At 38.1% G+C, this 23,129-nt stretch overlaps 3 protein-coding genes across 3 annotated transcripts; 2 read left to right on the top strand and 1 right to left on the bottom strand.

Annotated features, from left to right (window-relative positions):
• Window positions 1–1,143: 1,143 nt before the first annotated feature.
• LOC103990869 (UPF0496 protein At3g19330) lies at window positions 1,144–2,884 on the top strand. The gene is given in 3 exon segments (XM_065190602.1): window positions 1,144–1,305; window positions 1,378–2,576; window positions 2,578–2,884. Coding segments are annotated over 3 exon segments (1,317 nt in total). The 5' UTR covers window positions 1,144–1,214; the 3' UTR covers window positions 2,605–2,884.
• A 10,503-nt stretch (window positions 2,885–13,387) lies between these two features.
• LOC135678143 (UDP-rhamnose/UDP-galactose transporter 3-like) lies at window positions 13,388–16,224 on the top strand. The gene is made up of 5 exons (XM_065190601.1): window positions 13,388–13,739; window positions 13,901–14,085; window positions 14,176–14,376; window positions 14,548–14,709; window positions 14,802–16,224. Exons 1-5 carry the CDS (start codon window positions 13,394–13,396, stop codon window positions 15,153–15,155), a joined length of 1,248 nt encoding a protein of 415 aa, XP_065046673.1. The 5' UTR covers window positions 13,388–13,393; the 3' UTR covers window positions 15,156–16,224.
• On the bottom strand, window positions 15,850–23,093 carry LOC103990871 (probable cellulose synthase A catalytic subunit 5 [UDP-forming]). Its single transcript, XM_009410159.3, has 14 exons — window positions 22,619–23,093; window positions 22,309–22,504; window positions 21,437–21,648; window positions 21,251–21,353; window positions 20,953–21,127; window positions 19,766–20,032; window positions 19,336–19,681; window positions 19,049–19,186; window positions 18,753–18,878; window positions 18,453–18,665; window positions 18,038–18,323; window positions 17,324–17,520; window positions 16,900–17,250; window positions 15,850–16,819 (listed from the first exon to the last, which is right to left on the bottom strand). Exons 1-14 carry the CDS (start codon window positions 22,697–22,699, stop codon window positions 16,235–16,237), a joined length of 3,276 nt encoding a protein of 1,091 aa, XP_009408434.1. The 5' UTR covers window positions 22,700–23,093; the 3' UTR covers window positions 15,850–16,234.
• Between the last annotated feature and the right edge of the window lie 36 nt (window positions 23,094–23,129).

Genomic DNA, 23,129 nt, shown 5'->3' with positions numbered 1-23,129 from the left:
ACAATAAATTTTGATACTGAGTTAAAACTAGATAAGAGAGACTTTTCCTCCACTTTATAAGTATTAGTTTCGTATCCTTTTTTATTAGTTAGTAGAATGATAATCTTTTTTTCTATTCCACTAGAATATATAGATATTCTTTCTTCCAAAATAGGTTGCATAATATATAGATATTAGACAAAATGAACATCTTCTCTCTAAAAATTGATACTTCCATATACTAATTTTCATGGGTTGATCAATCATTAGTCTCCTTTTTTCTATATTTATAATTTTTTTATAATATATATGAGTGATAGAGATATTAATTATGTTCACAAGTATGATTATCCATGAGGACCCAACTTAATGATGTAAGAATGAGAGAATAAACGAGTCTTTTTTATTATCCATATAGATATGGATGGGATGGGGATGGATAGAGAATTCCTTACTTATTTTTATATCGTCAATATGTGGGCTTAAACATTCGTATGATTCAAATTAGACTTGTTAAACCTTAGTTGAATCGATTAAGAATTATTTGATTTGATTAAATAAAATAAAATAATATCAACATTTAACGATCTTACACGCTCTCTAAAAATTAATAATTTGATATATTACTTTTCACGAATCTATTTTCTTCTTTATGTTTATAATCTTATTATAATATATAGGAACAACATATATATCAATTATATCTACAAATACGATTAGCCATGAGAATCAACTCTCAATAACATATAGGAACGGTATCAATTATATTCACAAATAGATTATCCATGACGATCCACCCTCAATGACGTAGAGATAAAAGAATAAATATTTTTTATTATCCACGTAGATATAGATATAGGATAGAGATAAATAGAATAATATGTGGATCTACACATTCGTCTGATTCAAATCAGACTGGATTGAATGAGACTTAAAATCAGTTTTATTTGAATCGGTCTACGGGTCAAGTTCCTTGCTTTTAATGAGAATTCATCATCTCCACTCTTGCCCCCATCTAACGGCTTACGGGCTACCACCAACTTATGTTGACCCACCCTGCAACCCCATTGAAGTCATGGGTTCGGGTTCACGGTGGATATATCACTAACACCTAATCTGACGGTCTAGAAAATTCGAGCTCCTCTTTCTCCCGTCTCTTTTTCCCATTCCGTCCGTGAGAAGGTAACCTCCTTCGGAAGTCGGCACGGCAGCAGCAGCAGCGGTGGGGCAGGCTCATGCTTTGCTTCGGCAGCAGCACCGGAAGATCCACAAGAAGAGCGACCGCGGCCGCAGCGCTTTCTCCCCCTCCATCATTTCCGCTTCCAGGTAACTCACGGCTTCCTTTACCAGTATATAATGTCGTTGATCGGGTGATTGATTGTTGGGTAGCTGATCCAGAGGAGGATGGGGAAGGAATCAATGGGAGGAGGTGGAGGAATAGAGATCGCAGCCCACTCTCAGAGCGCAGTGCCCCGACGACATCAGCGGCAGAATCTGTCGCCGCTTCACCCGTCTCCTCCACCATCAACCTTAGCAGAGAGTACACGCACGCCGTCACCACGAGCTCCTTCCAGGAGATATGGTCCAAGATCCACTATGACCAGTCCGAGGGGGAGGGCGAGTGGTGGGACGAGGAGGAGATGACCGACTTAGCTATGGAGGTGGTGGAGGAGGGGGCTCCTCCGTCATCAAGCCGCATAATCGCGCAGGTCCTCCAGCCGGACCGGACCTCGATTGAAGAGGCCCTTCATGGTGCGCCTCCCACCCACCTCGCCAGACTCGTTTCGGACTATTTCGACGGCAGCGAGCACACATCCCGCTTCTGCCTCTCCCTCGTTCGAGCCGTCCGCCGCGCCCGCTCCCTCTACGCGCCAATCGGCGACCTCATTGATCTCCTCCCAGCCTCCACGGCAGTCGATGGCTTTCCCGCCCGTCTGACCGAGGCCCAGTGCGACTTGGCTTTCGACAGACTCCTCGAGTTCGACCGGCTGGGCAATCCCTTCACGGCTCCTTCCAGCGACGGCAGCTGCAGTTTCCAGGGTCTGCGGGGATGCTTCGCTGAGCTTAAGCAGCAACTGGAGCTCCGCCTACTCAAGGCCAGCCGGAGGTACCGGCTGATGTGTTGCGCCACCCGAGGGTCCGGCGCCTGTTTGATCGTCTCAACCATCGGCCTCGCTGTGACTGGAGTGGTTTTGGCCACGCATGCACTGGTAACTCTCATGGCTGGGCCTGCTTTGTTTTCTGGGGGCTGCCACCGAATGGTAGACGTACGAGGCCTGAGGAAACGGCAGAGGGATTCCATAGCCCAGCTGGAGGCTGCCTCACGAGGCGTGTACGTGATTAACAACGACCTGGACACAATCGACCGCCTGGTGGCAAGGTTGCATGCGACAGTGGAGAGTGACAGGGTGCTGGTGCGGCTGGGTCTGGAAAGCGGGAAGCGTCAGCAACACCCCATCCAAGAGGTGTTGCACCATCTCGGCAAGACCCACCGCAGCTTCCTCCACCAGCTTGAGGACCTCGAGGAGCATGTCTGCCTTTACTTTGCTGCCGTCAACCGTGCAAGGTTCCTCCTTTTTAGGCAGATCCAACAGCAGCCACCACCACCATAATTTAAGGCACTGACATGTCTTTGTTGTGGATTTATCTTGCTACGTATCAGGTGATCTCACATTGACTCCTTTCCTTTTAAGGCGGTAAAGTGATTTCTCTTTCAAATATTGGTACTTTTTTTCCTCAGCCACTCGCTTAATAGTGCTATGTGAGAACAATTGCAGATGCTGCAAAATTTTATCATTCAGGATAATTTTGTTCAAATGGTGTTATATTACTGCAAATTGCAAAATAACTGAGTTTGTTGGATCATACTCTTTCTTAATTGATATATCCTGCTGCTTTGTTGTCATCGAATGCAAGAATAGATTGAATTGTGCAATACATAAATATAATGTATGTATGTATGTATGTATGTATAGGATTTATGCATAAGCAATAATTGGGAATGAAGGAAAAGCAATGCAAAATGTATGAGATAAGCTGGTAATGTATGAGATTAGGCAGTGAAAGAAAAAAACATTGTCAATCTAATATTTGTTTGTTTTGCGCGTTCCTCTGCCCAAATGTATGACACTTGGATTTGTGAATGTATAACATCCAGAATCATCATTCTTTTGATGAAAAACGGTGCTTATGATGCACAATTGACAGAAAAATGTTTAAAAGTAGGATAAAGAGTAAATCCACTCCAAAAGAAGAAAAAGCCACCTCCTACTGAGAACTGATTCGGAATAGGAACCTGAGCAGATTGGACTCTCTAGCTTCCAACAATACAAGTTATCAACAACGTACAGTCACAAATACCAACAAACTGAATACCTTGCTGACTAGAACAATTAGTCTCCTACACTGAGTCATGGTTTTCAGTTTTCGGTATTCCATGACCAGACTGGTACATGTTCGGTTCGTGCCTATGTACCAATATATGATACTCTGGCATGTACCATGGTACTAAGGAATGAGGCATGGGTGTTTCGAGAAGGTGAAGAAGAAAGAGGAGGTGATGGAGAGGAGAGGGAGGAATACCCGGTAGGCTGACAATAGCTGATGACAGGCAGTTGGCAGGCGATAGCATGAGTCACGAGGAGAAAAACTCAGAACTCAGTTGGCTAGGAGAGTAATGCGAGAAGCCTATTGTTTAAAAACTCTAAACTTGTTATTTACAATAAACGAACCCAATTGTCCAAAAGTCCATGTCCCAATTCACACCCGAATTGGAAAATATCATCTGGTTTATATCAATCTGTACAAAATTACAGTCCTTGCGGATACTAATGCTACTCGCCAATTTCATTTGATACCTATGATCTGGACATACTCGCTGCCACTAGTTACCTCTTCCATTTCATTATACTTCTCTCAAGGTTATAATCAGGATTTTGTTCCATTAGCTTGTGAAAATGCTTCCAAGTAGTATATCGGATAATAACCTAGTTGTTAATTTTTTTGACATTTCATTTTCTTTGCACAATATTAATCAACATCAAGCATTTAACAGCTGAACTTTCTTGATAAGTTTTCATTTTCTTAAGAAAAGGATATCCAATAAAGTATGAGGTTCATCCTTGTGATACATCCAACTTATAAGTTCATTTGTAAATACTGATACAGATGGATAGAACAATACTAGTATAAAGCTTTTAGTTACCAAGCATCTAAGTAACAATTGTGCTTTCTTGAGATATCCTGATGGTAAGCATACTGTTGCACAGTTTTTAGCTATTGGATTTGAGCCCTGTAAATGCGTTTCATCCATAGCTTAATGTAATGGAATGAAATGAGTAAAAAGAAATTATGCAAATACCATTGATGCTGCAGATAAAGGATGTGACAGCAATTAAACATGCTTCATTGATAGCCATCTAACTATCCAACTCAGTTACACTAAATGCTACTTATGAAGTAGATAGGATTATCCATCTGACTTCTTTCAGGAATCATAAGAGGTGGCATTGAACATAATTGATCTCTGTTCTCTGCCATAGTTCATTTTAAAACATAAAATTCTCTAATTCCCTAAACTACTGTTTTATATATATGTAGACAAGCTATCCTTTTAGATTTCTAATTGACTTTGGAGTAGCTTTGAATGACCAATGAGACCAATGAAACCTTGGTCTTTAGAATTTTTTGGAGTATGCCAGATCAGCATGCTTTTAATTGTTTTATGTATCATTCGGCAATAATTGCTCCATATGACTTTAGCCTATTGTTATGATATCCAAATTTGATATTTCTTTGTTGTGATGATGGGAAAAACTGTAAGGATGTGGACTTTATAATTAGACCTCTGCTGGTCAGCCTCTCGTCATTTTGCTTAGAAGGGTTGAGACATATTACTAATAACAAATTTGTCAGGTGGCAATCAATATATCTTTAATTTTGTAGTGTTTTTGAAACAGCAATAACATATTTGACCTTCTCTTGTATTTCCTTGGTACATCTCACCAATTTGATGTATCTATTTGTTTATTTATTTATGCTTGAACTAAGCCATAAACATGTCATTTTTGATCCTGTGAGAATGATTTTTGTTTGCATCAGCTCCATTTAAATTTAATAAGGAAGCATGCAACTGATGATGCTGGTTGTACTTACTCCCATGCTACTGTCAAATTTCATGTCTTTTGAAGGTTATCTTCTTCAAAGTGTGCAGCCCTATAGCTAGATTTAATATAAACTACAATGTCTTCCTGTTGATACCATAATTCTTCCTTCAATCCATATGTGTAACACAAACTATTTTGTTGATAAACTTTTGTGTTAGTTTAGTGTTCAGCCTACTTCTAATGCTTCAACAAAGTATGTCTATTTCATGACACCACTACAATTCCTACTCTATGGAGTGTGAAGTTGTAGAGTGGCATGAGAGAGATCCCAGATGCGTGTTTGAGTTGATAGCATTTGGTGTGTGGTTATGGAAATCACATGGATGACTTGCAGATATTCTGAGTGAAAGTATTGGGTATCTACTAAGAATGTTTAATATTCCAAATGGAGTTGTAGGTAAGCAGGAACACACACACACACACACACACACACGTGTGCGTGTGGAGGATTTAAGACAATAATTTACACTTTTGAGGGAGATGGTGTTACTCGTGTATTGGCCCTTTGTTTGGCAGTCATTTAGGCTTGATTTTACCCCTAACAATTGATTATATACATTTATAATTACATAATTGCAAATGTGGGCATCTAGCTAAAGTCAAGATTTTGGTTGCCCACATTGCATTTGCAAGTCATGTTTGAGATTACACACTAGGTGTCATGGAGTTATGGTCTACATCTCCACCCAATTTGTGTGCTCTCAAGTGCAGATTGCAAACAATGCTATGTACAGCCTAGTGATTAGGATTTCCAGGCATTTTGTGACCAGTAACTTTTCCTCCGCCCTCCACTTTAAGTAGTACTTCCCTTGTGTCCCCCCAAACCCAACCCCTCTTTCAACTCCTCCCCTCTCCTCGGTCTGCCACCACTACTCTGACCTTCGTTGGCCATTGTTAGTTAAATATTGAGCTTCTTGTCCAGTTTCAAACTTGTCATTCCTCTACTTTATCTTTTAGTGTCCATCTTTTTGCTATTCTGTCTTCTTTATCTCCTTTTAGAAAATAAGATTGTTTTCTTTCAATTAATAACTCAATGTCATTCTCTAAATGAGGTCTACATAAATCTTTTAATGTCCATCATTTTGCTATTTTGTCTTTTTTATCTCCTTTCAGAGAATATTTCAAATAGTAGCATGTTGTTATTGTAGCCTATCTTTTACTTCAGGTTGGATAATAGTGGAGACTAACATACTTGATGCCTTTATCATGTAATATTTTTAGTTCCTGAATTTGGGAGAGTGCATGATGCTTGTGTTTTGTATCAGCGTGAATGGTGTGGGTTTAAGACGTATTTGTAGGGATGTAGAAAAAGAATGGAAAAATTAAGAAGTTAACCTGGTAGTAGGACAATTCATAAGCTTAGTAGTATCCAAATTTAGTGAAAATACTTGAAAAATAGGTCCTCATGGGTAAGTTTGTGGCATTTTCCAATGAGCATGTGCACGCAACCATTTGTCTAGGCTTCTCAGATTCATTTGAGGAACTTACATTTGTGTAGCTGATAGCCTGACATCTATTTATTATTCCACATACTATTGTTATTTTTTCTTCAACCTCTATGAGGTGTTGTCATGAGTGTTTCATGGCAAGACCTTTTTTATGCATTGTTCTAGCATAAACCTTTGCAAAAATTGTGCTAGGAAATCATAGAATTTAAAAGTTCTAGTCCATTTATATGATTGATTGTGTTTGACTTCTTAATTATCCAAGTTTTACAACTGATATTGGGAACCAAAATCTATTAAAATTCATTTATCTTTTAAAGTTAGATAAATTTTATTCCCATAAAATATTGTCTTATTTGTTAAGTGATTTTGTCTGTTATAGTCTATTGTCTTCGATGTTAGATAGCATGCTTGAAAGTGGAGGAGCATCACTGTCATGTTTCTCCCACTTCTTCTCACTTTGCAGAGAACATTTTCATGTAGGAGTGAAGCATCGAACAATGGAAGCTAAGCTACTTATTTTGTAGGTACCAAATGCAGTCATCTATTTTTAGTTCAGCATAGTTACTGGTTTTATTTCACTTTTGTTCAAGTTGTATTACCTGTTAGATGTCTTGAATAATGTTGCATTTTAGTGTAAAGACTTACCAGTAAGTCCCATATTAGAAGCGGAAGGATGATTGTGATGGTTTATGGGGACAGATGGGTCCTATTCTAGGAAACAATTGCAACATATGTCTACTCTGGAGACAGCTCTGGATTTTATTAGGAAATTGTAGCTGATCATACTATTTTTCTACCAGCTCTAGGCTATAATTTAGCTTTAAACTGAAAAAGATAAATCCATAATTTCTGCGAGACATGCATTACAGTTCACTTGCAATCAAACGATTAGTGTATATAGCTAGCTTTTCACATATCAGAATATGTATGATACTTCTGCAAGATCTCTCATTGTCTTATTGTAATTGGCGATGCATATTAAATCTTGAAGTGTTTTGTTGATCAACTAGTCTCTTTATAATATCTGAGATGGGAGTTGTGGTTTCTGGCAGTCGTGTACACATTTTTGCACGTGCAATTGTACCTTTCTAGAACAATCACCATATGCTAGAACCTTTATAAGTCTTGAAAGTCTTTGTTGTTTATGATCCATCCTGTATGCAATGCTTCCTTGTTCCATGATTTGGTGCTTGATAGTTTCTGCTTAATTGCCATCGTGAGCATGATTGCAATAGTCGGTGATCTGGCAGCGTCACAAGCTAGAGCGATTTACTTATTGGCAAATTCAGGATTGTTCGTCATTTTAGTTAAAACTGTGTCAGACAGTGTGCTCCTAGTTATGAATTTACATTTGCACATATGACCTGGTGATAACATGTATGCATATGAGATTGTCTACACACCATCATCATGGAATTATTTCATGTTTGGAATCCTTTCTTCAGGTCAGCATTTTTACCTTTAAAAATTGACTGATGTTATGTAATGATAAAAATAAGCAGGTTGGTAATAACAGTTACATCAGCTGCTTGTGGAAGCCAACATTATGCTCTGTGCCAGTTGGGAGTCCTGTCAAGGAAGGATCACAAGCTATACTCTGTAGATCAATGATATGTGTTAATACCATTGTTAATCCTTACAGATGAGATCCAGAGAGGTTATATGATGAAGGTAATTTCATTGTTCGTCAAATCAGTTCATCCTTACAGATAAGATCTAAAGAGGTTATTTGATGAAGGTAATTTCATTGCTTGTCAAATCAGTTCACCTAATGATGGCAAAATAAAGACAGCTGAAGATTGATTCAGGTATGATCTAATAAATATGAAATTCAATATAAAGTAAAAGAGCTGTTTTCAAATTGCTGTTACATCTGAGAGTTGGTGTTTTTTATACATCAAAAGTGTTTGGATTTTGTTGGCTTTGTTGTGTGTTATTCTTATTCTTTATGAAGGTAATAAAATCAATAATAATAATAATAATATGAGTTTTAATTATTTGAGATCGATTATATGAATTTTTGTCAGACTTATAAAAAATTATATGTTTAGTTAAGTTTAGAATATCTAAATATGTATGTATGGCTTATCTAGTTAGTTTTTTTTTATTTCTTCTCGTACCACTAACATTAATTATTTTATCCTTTCTGACTATCATAGGTCGGGATTTTGTAAACATATGCTCTTATAATCGTAAATAATATATTTTTTATCTTTTCATCTATTGAAATGATATCTAGTTGACGAATAAAAATATATTTTTTAAATATTTATTTATAATTTCATATATTCAACTCAATATTTTCATCTCGATAACATAAATTTTTTTATACATATTGTTTCTTAATTGTTTACACTTAGATAAAATATTATTGATTTTATAATTATTTTATATTTTTGTTTCAAAGATATATGATGATCACACAAGACTCTTGATGTTCGTTATCATTTTAATAATTTTATTTTTTACTTTATGAATAATATTTTTATTTTAATTAATTAATTAATTAATTTTAATAATATATTTTAATAATATCTTCATCAATCTTTTTATTTTATTGAATAATTAATTCAAAATATCTTAATTTTTTATTTAAAGATATTTTTTCATCCAACTTAATTATATTCTCTTATCTATTTTTAGAATTATTAATATTATATATATATATATATATTTTTAAACTTAATCTAAAATCTTTAGTTTTTAAGATTTATTTTTCTAGCTCAAGTTTATAATTAATTTTACTTAAGTTTTTATCAATTGGGATAATATCAATAGTAAATAATATATAGCATGGAGTTTATTATGTAAGTGATTAGTAAGTTCATCAATTATCAATATCATAAATGATTTAATGCAGATTTTTGATATAATTTTATCTTCATAGAAAACTCATTAGATATATTTCCTATAGTATCATACATATTTTAATAATATCAATATAATTAATATATATTCTAAAATTTACTATATGAAATCTTTATATAGACTTTCTCTAATTAATAAAAATCATATGTAACTTTTTTTTCTAATATTTTTATGTTATTTTAATAAATAAATAACTTTTGTGGTTGATCTTTTAAACATAAAATTAAATTAATTTTTAGAGATATTTGTTTCAAGTCTTATTGTATGTTTTATAACTCTTTCTTAAAATTTCTAATTTTTTTATAATTTAAATAATTCTATAAGTCATCCTTATTTTTTATAAATTAGCATAATTTTTTTTTCATTCATCAAATATCATTTTGAATCTCATGATTTTGTTAAATAAGTTAGTTAATCAAGCTATTTCTTTATCTCCTAAACATTTTAAAATCTCAATAGCGATTCACAGGCCAACACTCTTAATTATTTTTATCTTTTTTAATACTTATTTTATTTTATTAAATAATCTATAAAATTATTTTCATCGTTTCTTAATCTCGTTATCATTAATAAGTATTTTTTTATTTTCGTTTTTAACGTATCTAATGTTATCTAAATCCTTATACTGTCTTTTCCTAGTTTTAACAATTCGATATATATATATATATATATATATATATATATATATATATATATTTGTTTTACCATCTTTAATATCTAATTTATTATTAAAATTATCATAATTTTTATATCTTGTCAAACTAATTATTTTTAGTCTCTTTTTTAGATTATTTATATCTTTTGAACTTTTTATTTTTATAATTTTATCAATAATTAAAATATGATCTCTTAATAAAAAATTATTTTTTGAACTTCTTGGTACCATTATTAACTCTCTCTTAAAGTTACACCTTTACCTTTTAGTTTTATAAAGAATTGTTTTTGTTAAGTTTCTAATCTTATTAGTTATCGTAGTCTAAATAATATTAATATTATCCTCATCTAAGTCTCATCTAAAGTCTCAAGTTGTCTTCCTTTCTATCCTATTCTTAAAAGTGTTTATATTATCATCTTTAAAATTTCACTATTTATTCTTAGTAAATTTTTGTACTATCTTTTTTTTTTTTTTCATTTTCTATAGTAAATATCTAATACTATCAACCTACGTTAATTTGTCGAACTTTCACCATGTATAAGTTTAATTATGATATAGGATAATTTCTCTAGAAAATCTCTTATTTTTACTTTTTCTCATTTAGATTTTTTTTATTTATTCCCGTAGAGCACTTTTTATTATCTAAAAGATGAAATTGCTCTTAGTCTATGTTCAGTCAGTTGTCGCCTTCATTCCTTGCAATTGCTTATTGCCTTTGCCTCCTCGCTCGTATTGTGAGGCCTTGTGTGCCCTCACATGCCATTTGCATCGTCGTCCATCGTCCATGTGTTCCTAACTTGTTTGTCGCTTGTCTTCTTTGGCCATACATGCGCTCGGCCTCGTCGCTTGCCTCATCACATGCCCCTCACCCCATTGCCTGGTTTCCTACGTCGGATTGTGTTTGTTCTAATTGCACATAATTCCATCGGTCATCATGCGACAACATAGCAGTGGTGGGGGCTCGGACCAGCCCAAGGTTGAAGCTAACTTCTCGATAGCTACATCGCTACCAACATCCATAGCGACCATAAGAACTTACTCCAACGAGGATGGTGAGATAAAGCTAAGGCGGTGAGAGTGGAGGAAGATGGCACAAGAGACGAGGGCGACAGAACCTTACGACAAGACGAAGGTAGGAGATAATTTCATCTTATAAGTTTGTCTTTTATAGTATTTACTTAAATATCTACTTGTGTCTCTTTTTTTGTCTCCCAATTAAAATTTTCTTTTCGCCATACTTACTATGCTGCCACATCCAACACATATGCTTACTAGAAATTAGTACCCCAAAAAACCCAAAAAAGAGGTCTCATGACACGATTGAAAGCAAACGAGGACAGGCATCGTCTCGTGGGTATGAATTGGCTGCATCCACCAGAAGATTACGGAAGCTCAACGAGCACAGTGCAATCGAGGATGATCGATAAACTAGTAATAAAGTAGTGAGCTGCCATTAAGCAAGTCTAATCCCTCGGTTATCTTATGAAATGAGCTGAGCAACAATCACGCAGGTGCATCATCTTCGAGGTCAACAAAGCTTCCCGTTGACTTCGTACACGGTTAAAGCAATTAGTATCGGGAGACGCGATCCGGGCGGCGAACGTTGCTTGGGATCCAGATTTCTTTTCCATCAGGCAAAAAGAATTGCCGTGATCGATCGGTGCAGTAACCAAGATTGGCACATGACTTCCTTCGGAATGCGGTCCTCTAGCTGTAACCAAGATTGCATTTGACTAACTTTACGTGAGAGCTGCGAAGGAGATGGAAGCAGTCTTTGTAAGTCAAACATTTGTGGTGTACACAATATCGATCCATGCAAGTAAATCAAATTATTTGTATATATGGATATGCATGCGATTCCAAAAGGTGTTGAAGTGAATATAATTTCATTTCATCGTGTTCGAATCCACTTGGACACAAAAAAACAAAGAGTATTACCGGATCCACTTTCCACCCTTCGGAACGTGGAGGGTCGTGCCGACTGTATTGGGAGAAGGAGTTTGAACGTTAGAAAAGACCACAGCAGGTGAGCATTTATTGTGAACTGCGTGTTTTAGAGAGGAGCGTAATGGATGTAGAAAAAAGAGACCAAAAGAAGTCGAAAAATGAACTCATTACATATATTAGTATCTTGCTTTTTAGATTTAAAAAAAAATTATTAAAATTTTTATAATTATAAAAGTAAAAAAAATCTAATTTCATTTATCGTAACATTATCGGTTTTACCGATGAAAATATATTTAAAAAATAATAATAATTTTAACATTTCAATTGATGGTGTCGGACGATGACATCGTTGGGAGTCGTGAGTAGCTATTGTAGATAAGGAGAATGACGACAAGAGATGAATGTTGCAATGCATTTGCGTCGATGTCGACGCAATTGGCCAACGACGTCGCTCTACATCTGCATCTACATCGATGATCTTTTCACCGTTCGGATAACTACATTGATGCTGACGTAGATGTAGAACGATAAAAGAACCGCTCAGGTGATTGTTGTGGATAAGAAGAGCAATGATAAGATATGAGGGTCGCTCTGTATTTGCATCAACATCAACATAGTTGTTGAGCAGCCCTCATCTCCCGTCGTCACTCTTCTCATTCACAACAATTACTCGAGCGACTCTTTTGCCACTATGCATATGTATCAACGTTGACGTAGTTGCCAAGTAGTAAAAGGGCTACCAATGTAGATATCAAGCGATTCTTTCGTCGGTTGGCAGCATCGATGTAGATGCAAAGCGACTCTTACCTCTTGTCATCACTATTCTCATCTATAATATCTATTAGCAATCCCTAGCGGTGTTGTCATCCGCCACTATCGTCATCATCCATCACTACTAACTAAAACATTAAAATTATATATATATATATATATATATATATTTATATATTTCTGTTGATAAAACAAACTATATTTACGTAAATAGAGATAGATATTTTATTTGTTATAAGCTCCCGGATGAGAGAAAACAGACGCTACGTGTCACCAAAGACTGGTGTCTTACGTTATAAGTATTGGAGAAAATCCTCCGAATTTTTGTTCATTTATGTAAGATCGCTAGTTCTGCTTCTCCTTCTCTCTCAGTCACTGTTTCTTGGGATTTATAGGATTGGCAAATGCACAATTACAGGATTTGTATTCTATTACTAGCATTCAATTACTGCTCTCCGTTCCAGAAAATGTTGTGCAGCATATGGAGCGTGCATGGGAAATGTATGAACCACGCGGAAGGCAGGGAAAGCCTTCCTTTTATGAGTGACCAAAAGGAATTAATGAGCGAAGGTGGGAAGGTGACGGAAGTCAACTACGTTTGCCAAACACCATCATCATCCTTTTATGTCCTTCGCCGCTCCTATCCCTCTTCTCATTCTTTCACTTCGTGGAACTCGCCGACCCACCCTCGATCCCCTCCTCTTCTGCTTCCTCCTTCCCCTACCTGCGGCCTTCGGGAGGTCAACTACTCCAATCCAATCCGGGAGGCGGGAGCTATGGAGGACGGGAAGAGTTTGTCGGCGGTGTCGAACGTGGGTGCGTGGGCGATGAACGTCGTCAGCTCCGTGGGAATCATCATGGCCAACAAGCACCTCTTGTCCGCCAACGATTACGCCTTCACCTTCGGTCCGTAGCGTACTGCAACTCTCTCTCTCTCTCTCTCCCTCTCTCTCTAGAGTTCGTTCCTTCCTGGCTCAGGGAGAGGATTATACTTGCCACTTTGTCTTGTCGAGGTCACTATCCATCCTTGCTCCATGTCTTCTAACTTTGCCTTATGCGACTCCCAGCAACAACTCTGACCGGATTCCACTTTGCCGTGACTGCACTTGCTGGCCTGGTGTCGAATGCCACCGGGTTTTCTGCATCGAAGCATGTCCCACTGTGGGAGCTCCTGTGGTTTTCGCTTGTCGCCAACCTCTCCATCACCGGCATGAACTTGAGCCTAATGCTCAACTCCGTCGGCTTCTATCAGGTGCTGTTCAATCTCAACTTCTTCCGAAAAGAATGAATCACAAGTTTTGCATGTCATGCTAACTAAACATCGTCTCTATCCGAGCCTTAGATCTCAAAGCTGAGCATGATTCCCGTGGTTTGTGTCATGGAGTGGATCCTCCATGGCAAGCAGTATTCGAAAGAAGTAAAGATGGCCGTGGTTGTAGTCGTCGTTGGGGTTGGGGTTTGCACAGTGACAGACGTCAAGGTTAACGCCAAAGGCTTCTTCTGTGCTTGCGCAGCAGTCGTATCGTCTTCTTTCCAACAAATCGTGAGTTTTTAGTCTCAAGTTTCGATCACTCTACTCCACCGATATTGCTTGCAAATGTCCTCATGGATTTCGAGTAATTATCATTTTAGTGTTAAGCGGTGAGATTTATAAGGTTAATTAAAACATCAATCTTTTGGTGTTGAACTTACGGTTGCATTTCTTTGTGTGCAGTCAATCGGGTCATTGCAGAAGAAGTACGCAATAGGTTCCTTCGAGCTGCTGAGCAAGACAGCCCCCATGCAAGCTCTTTCCCTCGTATCGCTTGGACCCATCATAGATTACTGCCTCAACGGCAAATCCATACTCAAGTATGAGTTTTCTCCTGGTGCAATCGTAAGTTCTTCCCTCCAACCTTTCCCATTCCGTGTTCTTCCGTAGGTCAAAGTGCAAAACCTAATATTAACCTGACGCCGATCGCCATGCAGATCTTCATACTCCTCTCTTGTCTACTTGCTGTGTTCTGCAACATCAGCCAGTATCTCTGCATCGGTCGCTTCTCAGCAGTGTCCTTCCAGGTTCTCGGCCATATGAAGACAGTCTGCGTGCTTATACTTGGTTGGCTGCTGTTTGATTCAGAATTGACTCTAAATAACATAATGGGAATGGCGATCGCTGTCATCGGGATGGTCGTCTATAGTTGGGCTGTGGAATCGGAAAAGCAAGCTAAGGCTAAGTTTCTATCCAAAACCAGTTTGACCGAAGAGGACATCCGCCTTCTCAAGGACGCTGTCGAAAACGCTTCGGTGAAGGATGTGGAGCTCGGTGAGCCGAAGGCGTAACTGTGGATTAGCATTTGATGAAGGAGCTGTATAGCTAGCTTTATGTAGCTCATAAGCGAGGGAGCTTTTAGAACATACATTGCCGATTCATTTCATAGTTCATGGTTGGGAAGGGTTTGACATTTCTGTTGTTCTTGAGTAAACATTTCTGAATCTTTGATGGAAATACATTTACTGCTGCTATAGATTTGACAGAGACCATTTCATATTACAATCTCATTTGCCACCGAATGGAGTCTCTCATTCATCCAGGTGGAGACACAATTGTTTATAAGACCTCTCATCCGCCTGCAGAGGCCGCCTCGACAATCAAACAATTAAAGACAAGTTCTTAAAATTTTAATTTGTTGTCCAAAAGTCACCAAAATAAAGTTCCCAGAAGCCAGATTAGATAATTACCTTTCTCCACCGCCAACCAGTCCATCAAAGACAAGAACCTGAATTAAAAGTTGCGCCAAATATCATCTACGCATACAGCCAGGCTTCCAAGTGTTTGATAACAAAGGCAGTGAAACGATCATGCCATGGAAGAGAAGAGCCTCCTATGAAGTCTGAGATGCGATGTATCATTACAATTTATTTTCCTGAACAAGTACATAGATATTATGATTGAACATTTACTACTACCGTGTCCTTAATCATGCTGTATCATTAGAAATAGCTAAAATACACATTTCCAGAGAAAGGCAAAACAGAATCGACTAAAAAGTATTTGATGAACCTTCTTTATGTTCGTGGGTCAGGCCGGGCCTGCCTTATTGAGATGAATCAATATACATGACTGCAACAATACACGAACAACGTCTACCCACAAAAACTAATAAAAAACCAGAGTTGCATCTGCTTATCTTGCGCAAACATACTACACATGGCTATACCAACCTACCGATTCCATGATCGGAAGTTTTGGTAGACGGAGTAGAGGATATTAGGGAGAAAAAAATTGTAGCACACCTTCTATCTACAATCGAGAAAGCAGGATCCATGTACCCGTGGAAGACTTAAAAAGGTCCTGTTACTACCTGTGCCTGCCAATGACAACAAATAAGCTGGATTTTGAATACTGACCGATCTGGTGCTTAGTTGCAGTCCAACCCACACTCCTCCAAGAGCGGCCCATCTGACTTTGCCAAGAACGGATCAATCCGCACCCACAGCAGAGAGAAAATTGATGCGAGGAGGATGGACCACACAATGACAATTGTAGGTGTCCGGTTCTGTCGACCAACAAGACCTTTGAGGAAAGGATACAGGTGGACGATCACCCAGAAGGAGAAAAAGAGCTTCCCGAACAGAGGTCCCCATGATTCATATCCGTTGTTTATTGCGTTAGAGACACCAGCTACCACACCAATGAAGTTCACAATAAGCAAAGTTGTAGGAGGGATGAGCAGCGTGGTCCATTTGAATGTGTACAACTCGGAGAACTCTTCATCGTCACCAGCCTTCGTCGTCACAGTGAAGTTGGTGTCTATACCTGCAAGGACCTTTAAAAGCCCCTGAAACACAGCAAACAGATGCGAGGAAACACCTCCAATAACCCAAAACTGTTCATTTCTCCACCAGTCATCAATGCCGACACCACTCCATCTCATTTCCAGAATGCTCGTGGCAAAGATACAGATGAAAAGCGACAGGAACCAAAGACTTGCTACATTGCTAAGCTGCAGTTTAAAGCACAAGTCATTATTAGCATTAATAATTTCTAAGAACAATCCAATTGGAAATAAGAATGCACTCTTACCTCTGGGGTAATAAATTTTCCAGTGAGCAAGCAAACGGCAGGCAACGTGCAGTAGGCCAAAAGAGGAATTGATGTCCAAGGATAAACAGTGGCATTAATGTATGACATCCGTTCCAACCATTTCAGCCCACTTCCATATCCATACCAGAGAGGGCAGTGTTTGCTCAAGAAAATTTCCACGGACCCAAGAGCCCACCTAAGAACCTGGTGAAGACGATCTGAGAGATTGAGAGGTGCAGAACCTTTGAATGCAGGCCTTGTCGGTACACAATATATGGATCTCCACCCGTGGCAATGCATTTTGAATCCTGTCAATATATCTTCTGTGACTGAACCATAGATCCATCCAATCTGTGATGAAAACGAAGCAAATTAGGAAGATAGCTAAAATGTTATATAAAAGATATCAAGACAAAATAATTACCTCTTTTCCCCATTCTGTCTTGTCTTCATAGCCACAGCTAATAACATGGATAGCTTCCTTTAAAAGAGATGCTGGAGTAGCACCTTTTGGTGTTCCACCATTCTCAAGGAGAGTAGACGCAACAAAAACAGGAGACTGTCCAAATCTCTTTTCTAACTTCTCTTCAGACATCAGATGTGGTTTTTCACTCCCGTTTCCTGTCAATTAATTAAAAGGCTAGCACATTGAGACATTATGGATGACACAAAAACAGGAACGACTATTAACTTATTTCTGACAGCTGTATAATTATACCTTCTATCAACTAGTGTTGCCTAAAAGGGAGTAATGGATATATTTTAGGTTTAAACCACATGACAGATAAAGGTGAAAGCACTTAAAAAATGCATAATTGACAATAGAGTGGCCTATTTCACTGTCTATTTTACAAAAAGGTATCGAGTTACAAACAGAATGAAAATCCAGATGAGTATTTAAGCACTGTGGACCTCTTAAGATGATGTACACACACGTATCTAAGAATTACACTAACGCTAAATCGAGTCATGTCCTATCTTGATGATCATGATCATATGGTTACTAGAACTACAAGAAAAGAACAAGAAGCACCAGAAGGTCGTCAAACTCTACGTGGAAGTATGGCCTTAGTCGGTAAATTTGAATCATAGTCTAAAATAACATGTAGTAATTGACCAACTAAAGGCATGTACTTACCTTGCTTTCCTTCTTCAATGGACTCCAGTGCAAATTCTGGTGCTTCATTATCACCTCTCTTGGAACTATTCTTTTTCTTTTCCTGCTTAGCTTTTGCTGTTTTCTTCTTCCTCGTGCCAGAACAACAGCACGCACAACAGCACCACTTAGGCCAACAATTGCAAGTCCTAGTTGGTGGCTTCTTTGACTTCGGAGCACTATATCCATAGAGCGACTGTCTTCTGAAAGCACATCCAGTGCCCACATAAATGGGTCCTTGAATTCCATCCAAACCTTTCATATTGATCTGCATCATGTTTTGTTTTGCTTCTCTAAGCATACCAGGTACATGAACTTAAAAGCGAAGAAAATGTGCAAAGGACATTCAAAAGTGAAACTAAAGAATGTGAATCACATGTGACATGGAGATACTTACATCAAAAAACACAATGTTTCGATTAGCATAGCGATCATGTCGATCAATACCGTCGAACCTCTGCGGGAACTGCACATAGCACACTTTCTTTCCTACAAGTGGATCCATCATGAAGCACATTGCCTCTCGTATAGCCTTGCAATTGTTGAAGTAGTGGTCACAATCCACATTCAACAAGTAAGGTGCATTTGTAAGTACAGCAGAGACTCGAACCTGACAAAAGCAATAGAACCAAATAAGTAAATCTAAAGCTACTGTTACACTAAGGCAAGAAAATCAATCCAAGTGACAGTTTGTTACCAAAGCATTCATAGCACCAGCCTTTTTGTGATGGTTGAAACCTGGCCTCTTTTCTCTAGAGACATAAACCAAGCGTGGCAGTTCATTTCCTTCCACATCATGCCCACCACTTTGCCCCAAAAAGACCTAAAAATTTATGATAGCAACAAAACTATCAATTGAATTGGCAAAAAAAAAAAAAGAAGCAGCAGCTTGATACGACTGCAGCAAATAAAAATTTAGAATAGATACCTAAAATGTTATCATTGGTGGTGATGTACCTAACTCACTTACGGTATAGGTAAGTAAAAATTTACCTGAATCATCCCTGGATGATCACGGACATTGTTTCCAGGCCAGAGTGTTCCATCTTGCATGGTCCATCCTTCTTCTGGTACCTTTTGTGCTTTTGAAACTAATGCATTTATTCGTACCTTGAATTCCTCATATTCTCTCTGCAAACAACATCAGATTCCAGAGAATTATTTATATGCAAAATTTGTCAATTAAAATATACACAGAGTCCTCTCTGCAAACTATGTCAAGTTCATAGAATTGTTTATATGCATATTTATTCAATGAAAATAGATGTAGTCTTTCATACCTTCATTGCTCTCCTTTCTTTAACAAATGAAGGATGGACCTTATCCTTTAAATAGTCCATCTTTTGCTGAAAATACCATTCTGGTGCACGGGGCTCAACATTGAATTTCTTACAAAAAGGAACCCATTTCTTTGCAAATTCAGATGTTTCTGATAATGCTTCAAACGTTAACATCGCAGCACCATCATCAGAAACATAGCAAGAAACTTTTTCAACAGGGTAATCCACAGCAAGAATTGAGAGGACAGTGTTTGCAGTGATCAAAGGTGGTTCCTTCATAGGATCAACTGTACTCACGAATATGTCTATCGGAGATAGTTGAGAAGGCTGCCCTTCTTTTTCATATCTAGAAAAGAATGAATAATTAGGCAAATGTCTGAGTAAATTATTCAAGTTAAACAAAAAATTTGATAATGACAACTTCAGCTACCTTAATGACAATCTGTCGAGATAAGTTTCCCTTTCAATTGGAAGCCACTTGGGAAACTGATCCAGAATCCATGACATAGCAAACCAGATTTCGCAAATGACGGATATGAGCCACAATGGATACGCATCAACTGCAGGGTTCATGATCCGATAATGGAAGAAAAATCCAACAACTACCAGACGAATTATGATGATCATTCTGTATGGGTTTATTTGGCTGGAAGATATTGGCAGCTTTCTTGACAATGGTTGTCGTGCTTCATCCATTCTACAGAAAACAAATTGAACAATTAATCTTACAAAGAAACCAAATGTGATTACCTCTCAAACATGACAACTTATTTGGCTTAACAAATAAGAACATGAAATACAAGAAGGTGGCAATATCTGATATAACCTTTTGTGCTGATGCAAAAACAATATATCAGAAATAAATATTTCCCTTTTAATCAACCAGCCCAATACAATTGATAGTTGAACATGAAAGAACTTCCCAAGGCTTTTTCCCTAATGGCTTCACTTGAAACGCAGTTGTAAATAACCCATAATCATTTTGTAACCATCCAGAGAAAACAACAAAAAAATTTCATCTGGCAAAAGTTTTTTTACCCGGAGACTTTTCCTCTATCATATTGATGAAAGGAAGGAACCTCTAGATATTAATTACACCGTTAATATTACTGATTGGTCAGTCCTAAATTCAACTTTTACATAAATTGAACCAAAATTTAGAACATTAAGGAATTTCAAAAAGAAAAAAGCCTGCATAGCAAATCATCAGAATCAACTATAAACATGAAAACGGAACTCATGGAACATGAAGAATTAAATTATTGAGAAATTCATAATGTACATCATCATGTCCAGAACCTTAGGTAAAGACAGTATTTGGTGCATAAGGTTGACACTATTTTGTCAAACAAAACATACGGAATACTGGAAATTTTTTGCATGTTTTCATTTTATGTTGTTACAGTACAGCTTATCGAGTAACTAATACTAGCAATTGCATATGAAAGATGGCATCAAACTGACTAAGAACTATTACAAGATTATAACATAGTAAAAGAAATAAATGAGAACAACCTGTACAGTATTAGACTGAATAACTAGAGTATATCACCATCGATGCTTATAAAATATGATTTTTCTCAAGATGCTCGATTTATCAAAAGACATGGAGCTTACAATGGTAAATCGGATTCATCACCATCATTATCCCAATCTCTACCACCACCATCATTCCTAGTCATGTGCATTTTCTCTTGCTTCTGCTTCCAATTCTCCATTCGTTCTTTCCATGCCACACTTCCATATCCATAAGCTGCAAGATCCTTGGAGGGGTCCATTGATCTAGGTTGCACTGCAAGGGATGAGCTTTACATTAAATTTTTTCATGAACTAGAAAACCTGATGGATCAACATTACATTATAATTTCTCATCTTTAGACAAGTATTCCTAGTGGCAATGTAGAATTCTGGATACCTGGAAGAGCAGGGTCTGAAAAGGGAAGCGGATGGATCCTTTTCCCTCCGCCACCCATGAAAGAAGGGACGAGGGCATGCTGTTCGGGAGGAATATCATCAACCTGGAAGCAAAATTAACAGAACCATCAGACAGTGTTCTTTTAGTGTGTGCAAAGTATTGACAGCAAGTTATGAGTTCAAGCACCATCTCGCCATTGGTGAGCAGAGGAACTTGAGGTGCATTATGAGCCATATTAGGCGCATTGATGTCACCCCATCTACCATAGCTCATATGGCCCTGCAGCATAGCATCAGCCATGTACTGTGACTCCTGCTTGTGTCCCCCAACAAAGTTGAACTCATTCTCAAGATCATCTACGCCATCCTCTTCGTCATCACCAGCCACACGAGGACACCCTACATGAGAGGATTAGAAATTCAACAATGTGACACAAGAAGGATACAAGGCCGGAGAGATCTATGACAAGAGGATCAGAAGTGAAGAAATTATACAAAGGTTTATTGCAAGAAGCATGCTAGACTGATCTACTACATGGGTTTACCATAAAAAAAAAGAATATCAGGTAGAATGAATGAATTACATTTTTCTGCATGATTTCCATCTCTATGTATGCACACAAGGAATCATATTTTTTATTAGTACCAAACTAACATAAAATTCATCATAAATTGATCATTATTATCTGATTGATTAAAATATAATTGGATTATCTTCAAATAATTTGATTATTTTTGTCTGAGATTGTGGAGTTGGGAATTTGTTTCTCTTCGATATTGTGTAATTTCATACCAGAATGAATATAAAATAGAGACATATCCAGCAGCACTACAAGAAGGACCGAGGACTAGAGAGATTTCTTGCCAAGGAAATATAGGCGTTTTTTTATGATCGATATTATACCAATTACGAAGTGAACCAAATCTTAAGAGGAGGTCCAAAACAGCAGAAGATCTGTATGCATCAACTATGACCATGGAAACAAAATCCTCCGCAACAGATCTACAAGAATTGAAGCAGGGAGGAGTTAGTGAGGGCGTCGTGTTTGAGGTTTTTACCCTTGAGCCGTTTAAACCTGGTCTTGCACTGGGGGCAAACCTGGTTGCCCTCCCGGCGCTCGTACTCGTAGCAAGTCCTGCAAATGGGGAAGGCGCACTCGTTGCAGGCGACGAAGAGATCCCCGTCGACGGTGAGGCCGACGTCATCACCGCAGATCTGGCAGATTTGCCCGCTCAGCTGCTGGAGCGGCTTTGGCTGCAGGCAAGATCAAGTCAAAAACCTCCACACCCAACAGTAAAAGGGAATGCAAACTGAAACTTCCCCCCCAACTTGTTAACTAATAGCTGACAGGAAAGGAAGAAGAAATACCGCCGATTCTCCATCGCGGCGGATGACGACGAGCTCGTTCCGGTTGTGAGAGCCGGCGACCAGACCAGCACTCGCCTCCATCCCTTGTCCGCGGAGGGTGAGGCTCTATCTTGACAGATCCGAAGAATCAACTCCACTCTCGGGAAAGGAATGGGGAAGCAGAAGCGATCCCTCCTCCCTCGCCTCTCGATCTGTGGAATGGAGGGGGGGAGGACAGTCAGCCCCTCTCTCTCTCTCTCTCTCTCTCTCTCTCTCTCGCTCTCCTTTTTCTCGCTCGGGGGTCGTCTACCTCAACCTGCCCTCTTCATCCCAATCCCTCTTATTATTCCTTCCTTCTCACTAACAACGCATCCATTTTTTTCACCGTCACTTCTTTTGTCGGTTGGTTAAGTAAAAGATAGAGAGAAAAAAATGAGGCGATCACCAAGAGTGGTTAATCAATAAACGTGAAAGATCAACGAGAAACACAGTGTGGACAGCGACATCAGAGCTGTCTGTGAAGAGGGAGAGG

The sequence above is a fragment of the Musa acuminata genome, chromosome BXJ1-7 (genome assembly GCF_036884655.1).
Source record: "Musa acuminata AAA Group cultivar baxijiao chromosome BXJ1-7, Cavendish_Baxijiao_AAA, whole genome shotgun sequence".
Taxonomy (NCBI): Eukaryota; Viridiplantae; Streptophyta; class Magnoliopsida; order Zingiberales; family Musaceae; genus Musa; species Musa acuminata.
This window is presented reverse-complemented; position numbering and strand designations above follow the sequence as displayed.

Coding starts and splice junctions, on each gene's coding strand:
- LOC135678143 (XM_065190601.1), top strand. CDS start 13,394: ATGAGCGAAGGTGGGAAGGTGACGGAAGTCAACTACGTTTGCCAAACA. Junction 13,740..13,900: donor CGATTACGCCTTCACCTTCG/GTCCGTAGCGTA, acceptor TGCGACTCCCAG/CAACAACTCTGACCGGATTC. Junction 14,086..14,175: donor ACTCCGTCGGCTTCTATCAG/GTGCTGTTCAAT, acceptor TCCGAGCCTTAG/ATCTCAAAGCTGAGCATGAT.
- LOC103990871 (XM_009410159.3), bottom strand. CDS start 22,699: ATGGAGGCGAGTGCTGGTCTGGTCGCCGGCTCTCACAACCGGAACGAG. Junction 22,505..22,618: donor GCCGCGATGGAGAATCGGCG/GTATTTCTTCTT, acceptor TCTTGCCTGCAG/CCAAAGCCGCTCCAGCAGCT. Junction 18,666..18,752: donor CTGGTGCTATGAATGCTTTG/GTAACAAACTGT, acceptor TGCTTTTGTCAG/GTTCGAGTCTCTGCTGTACT.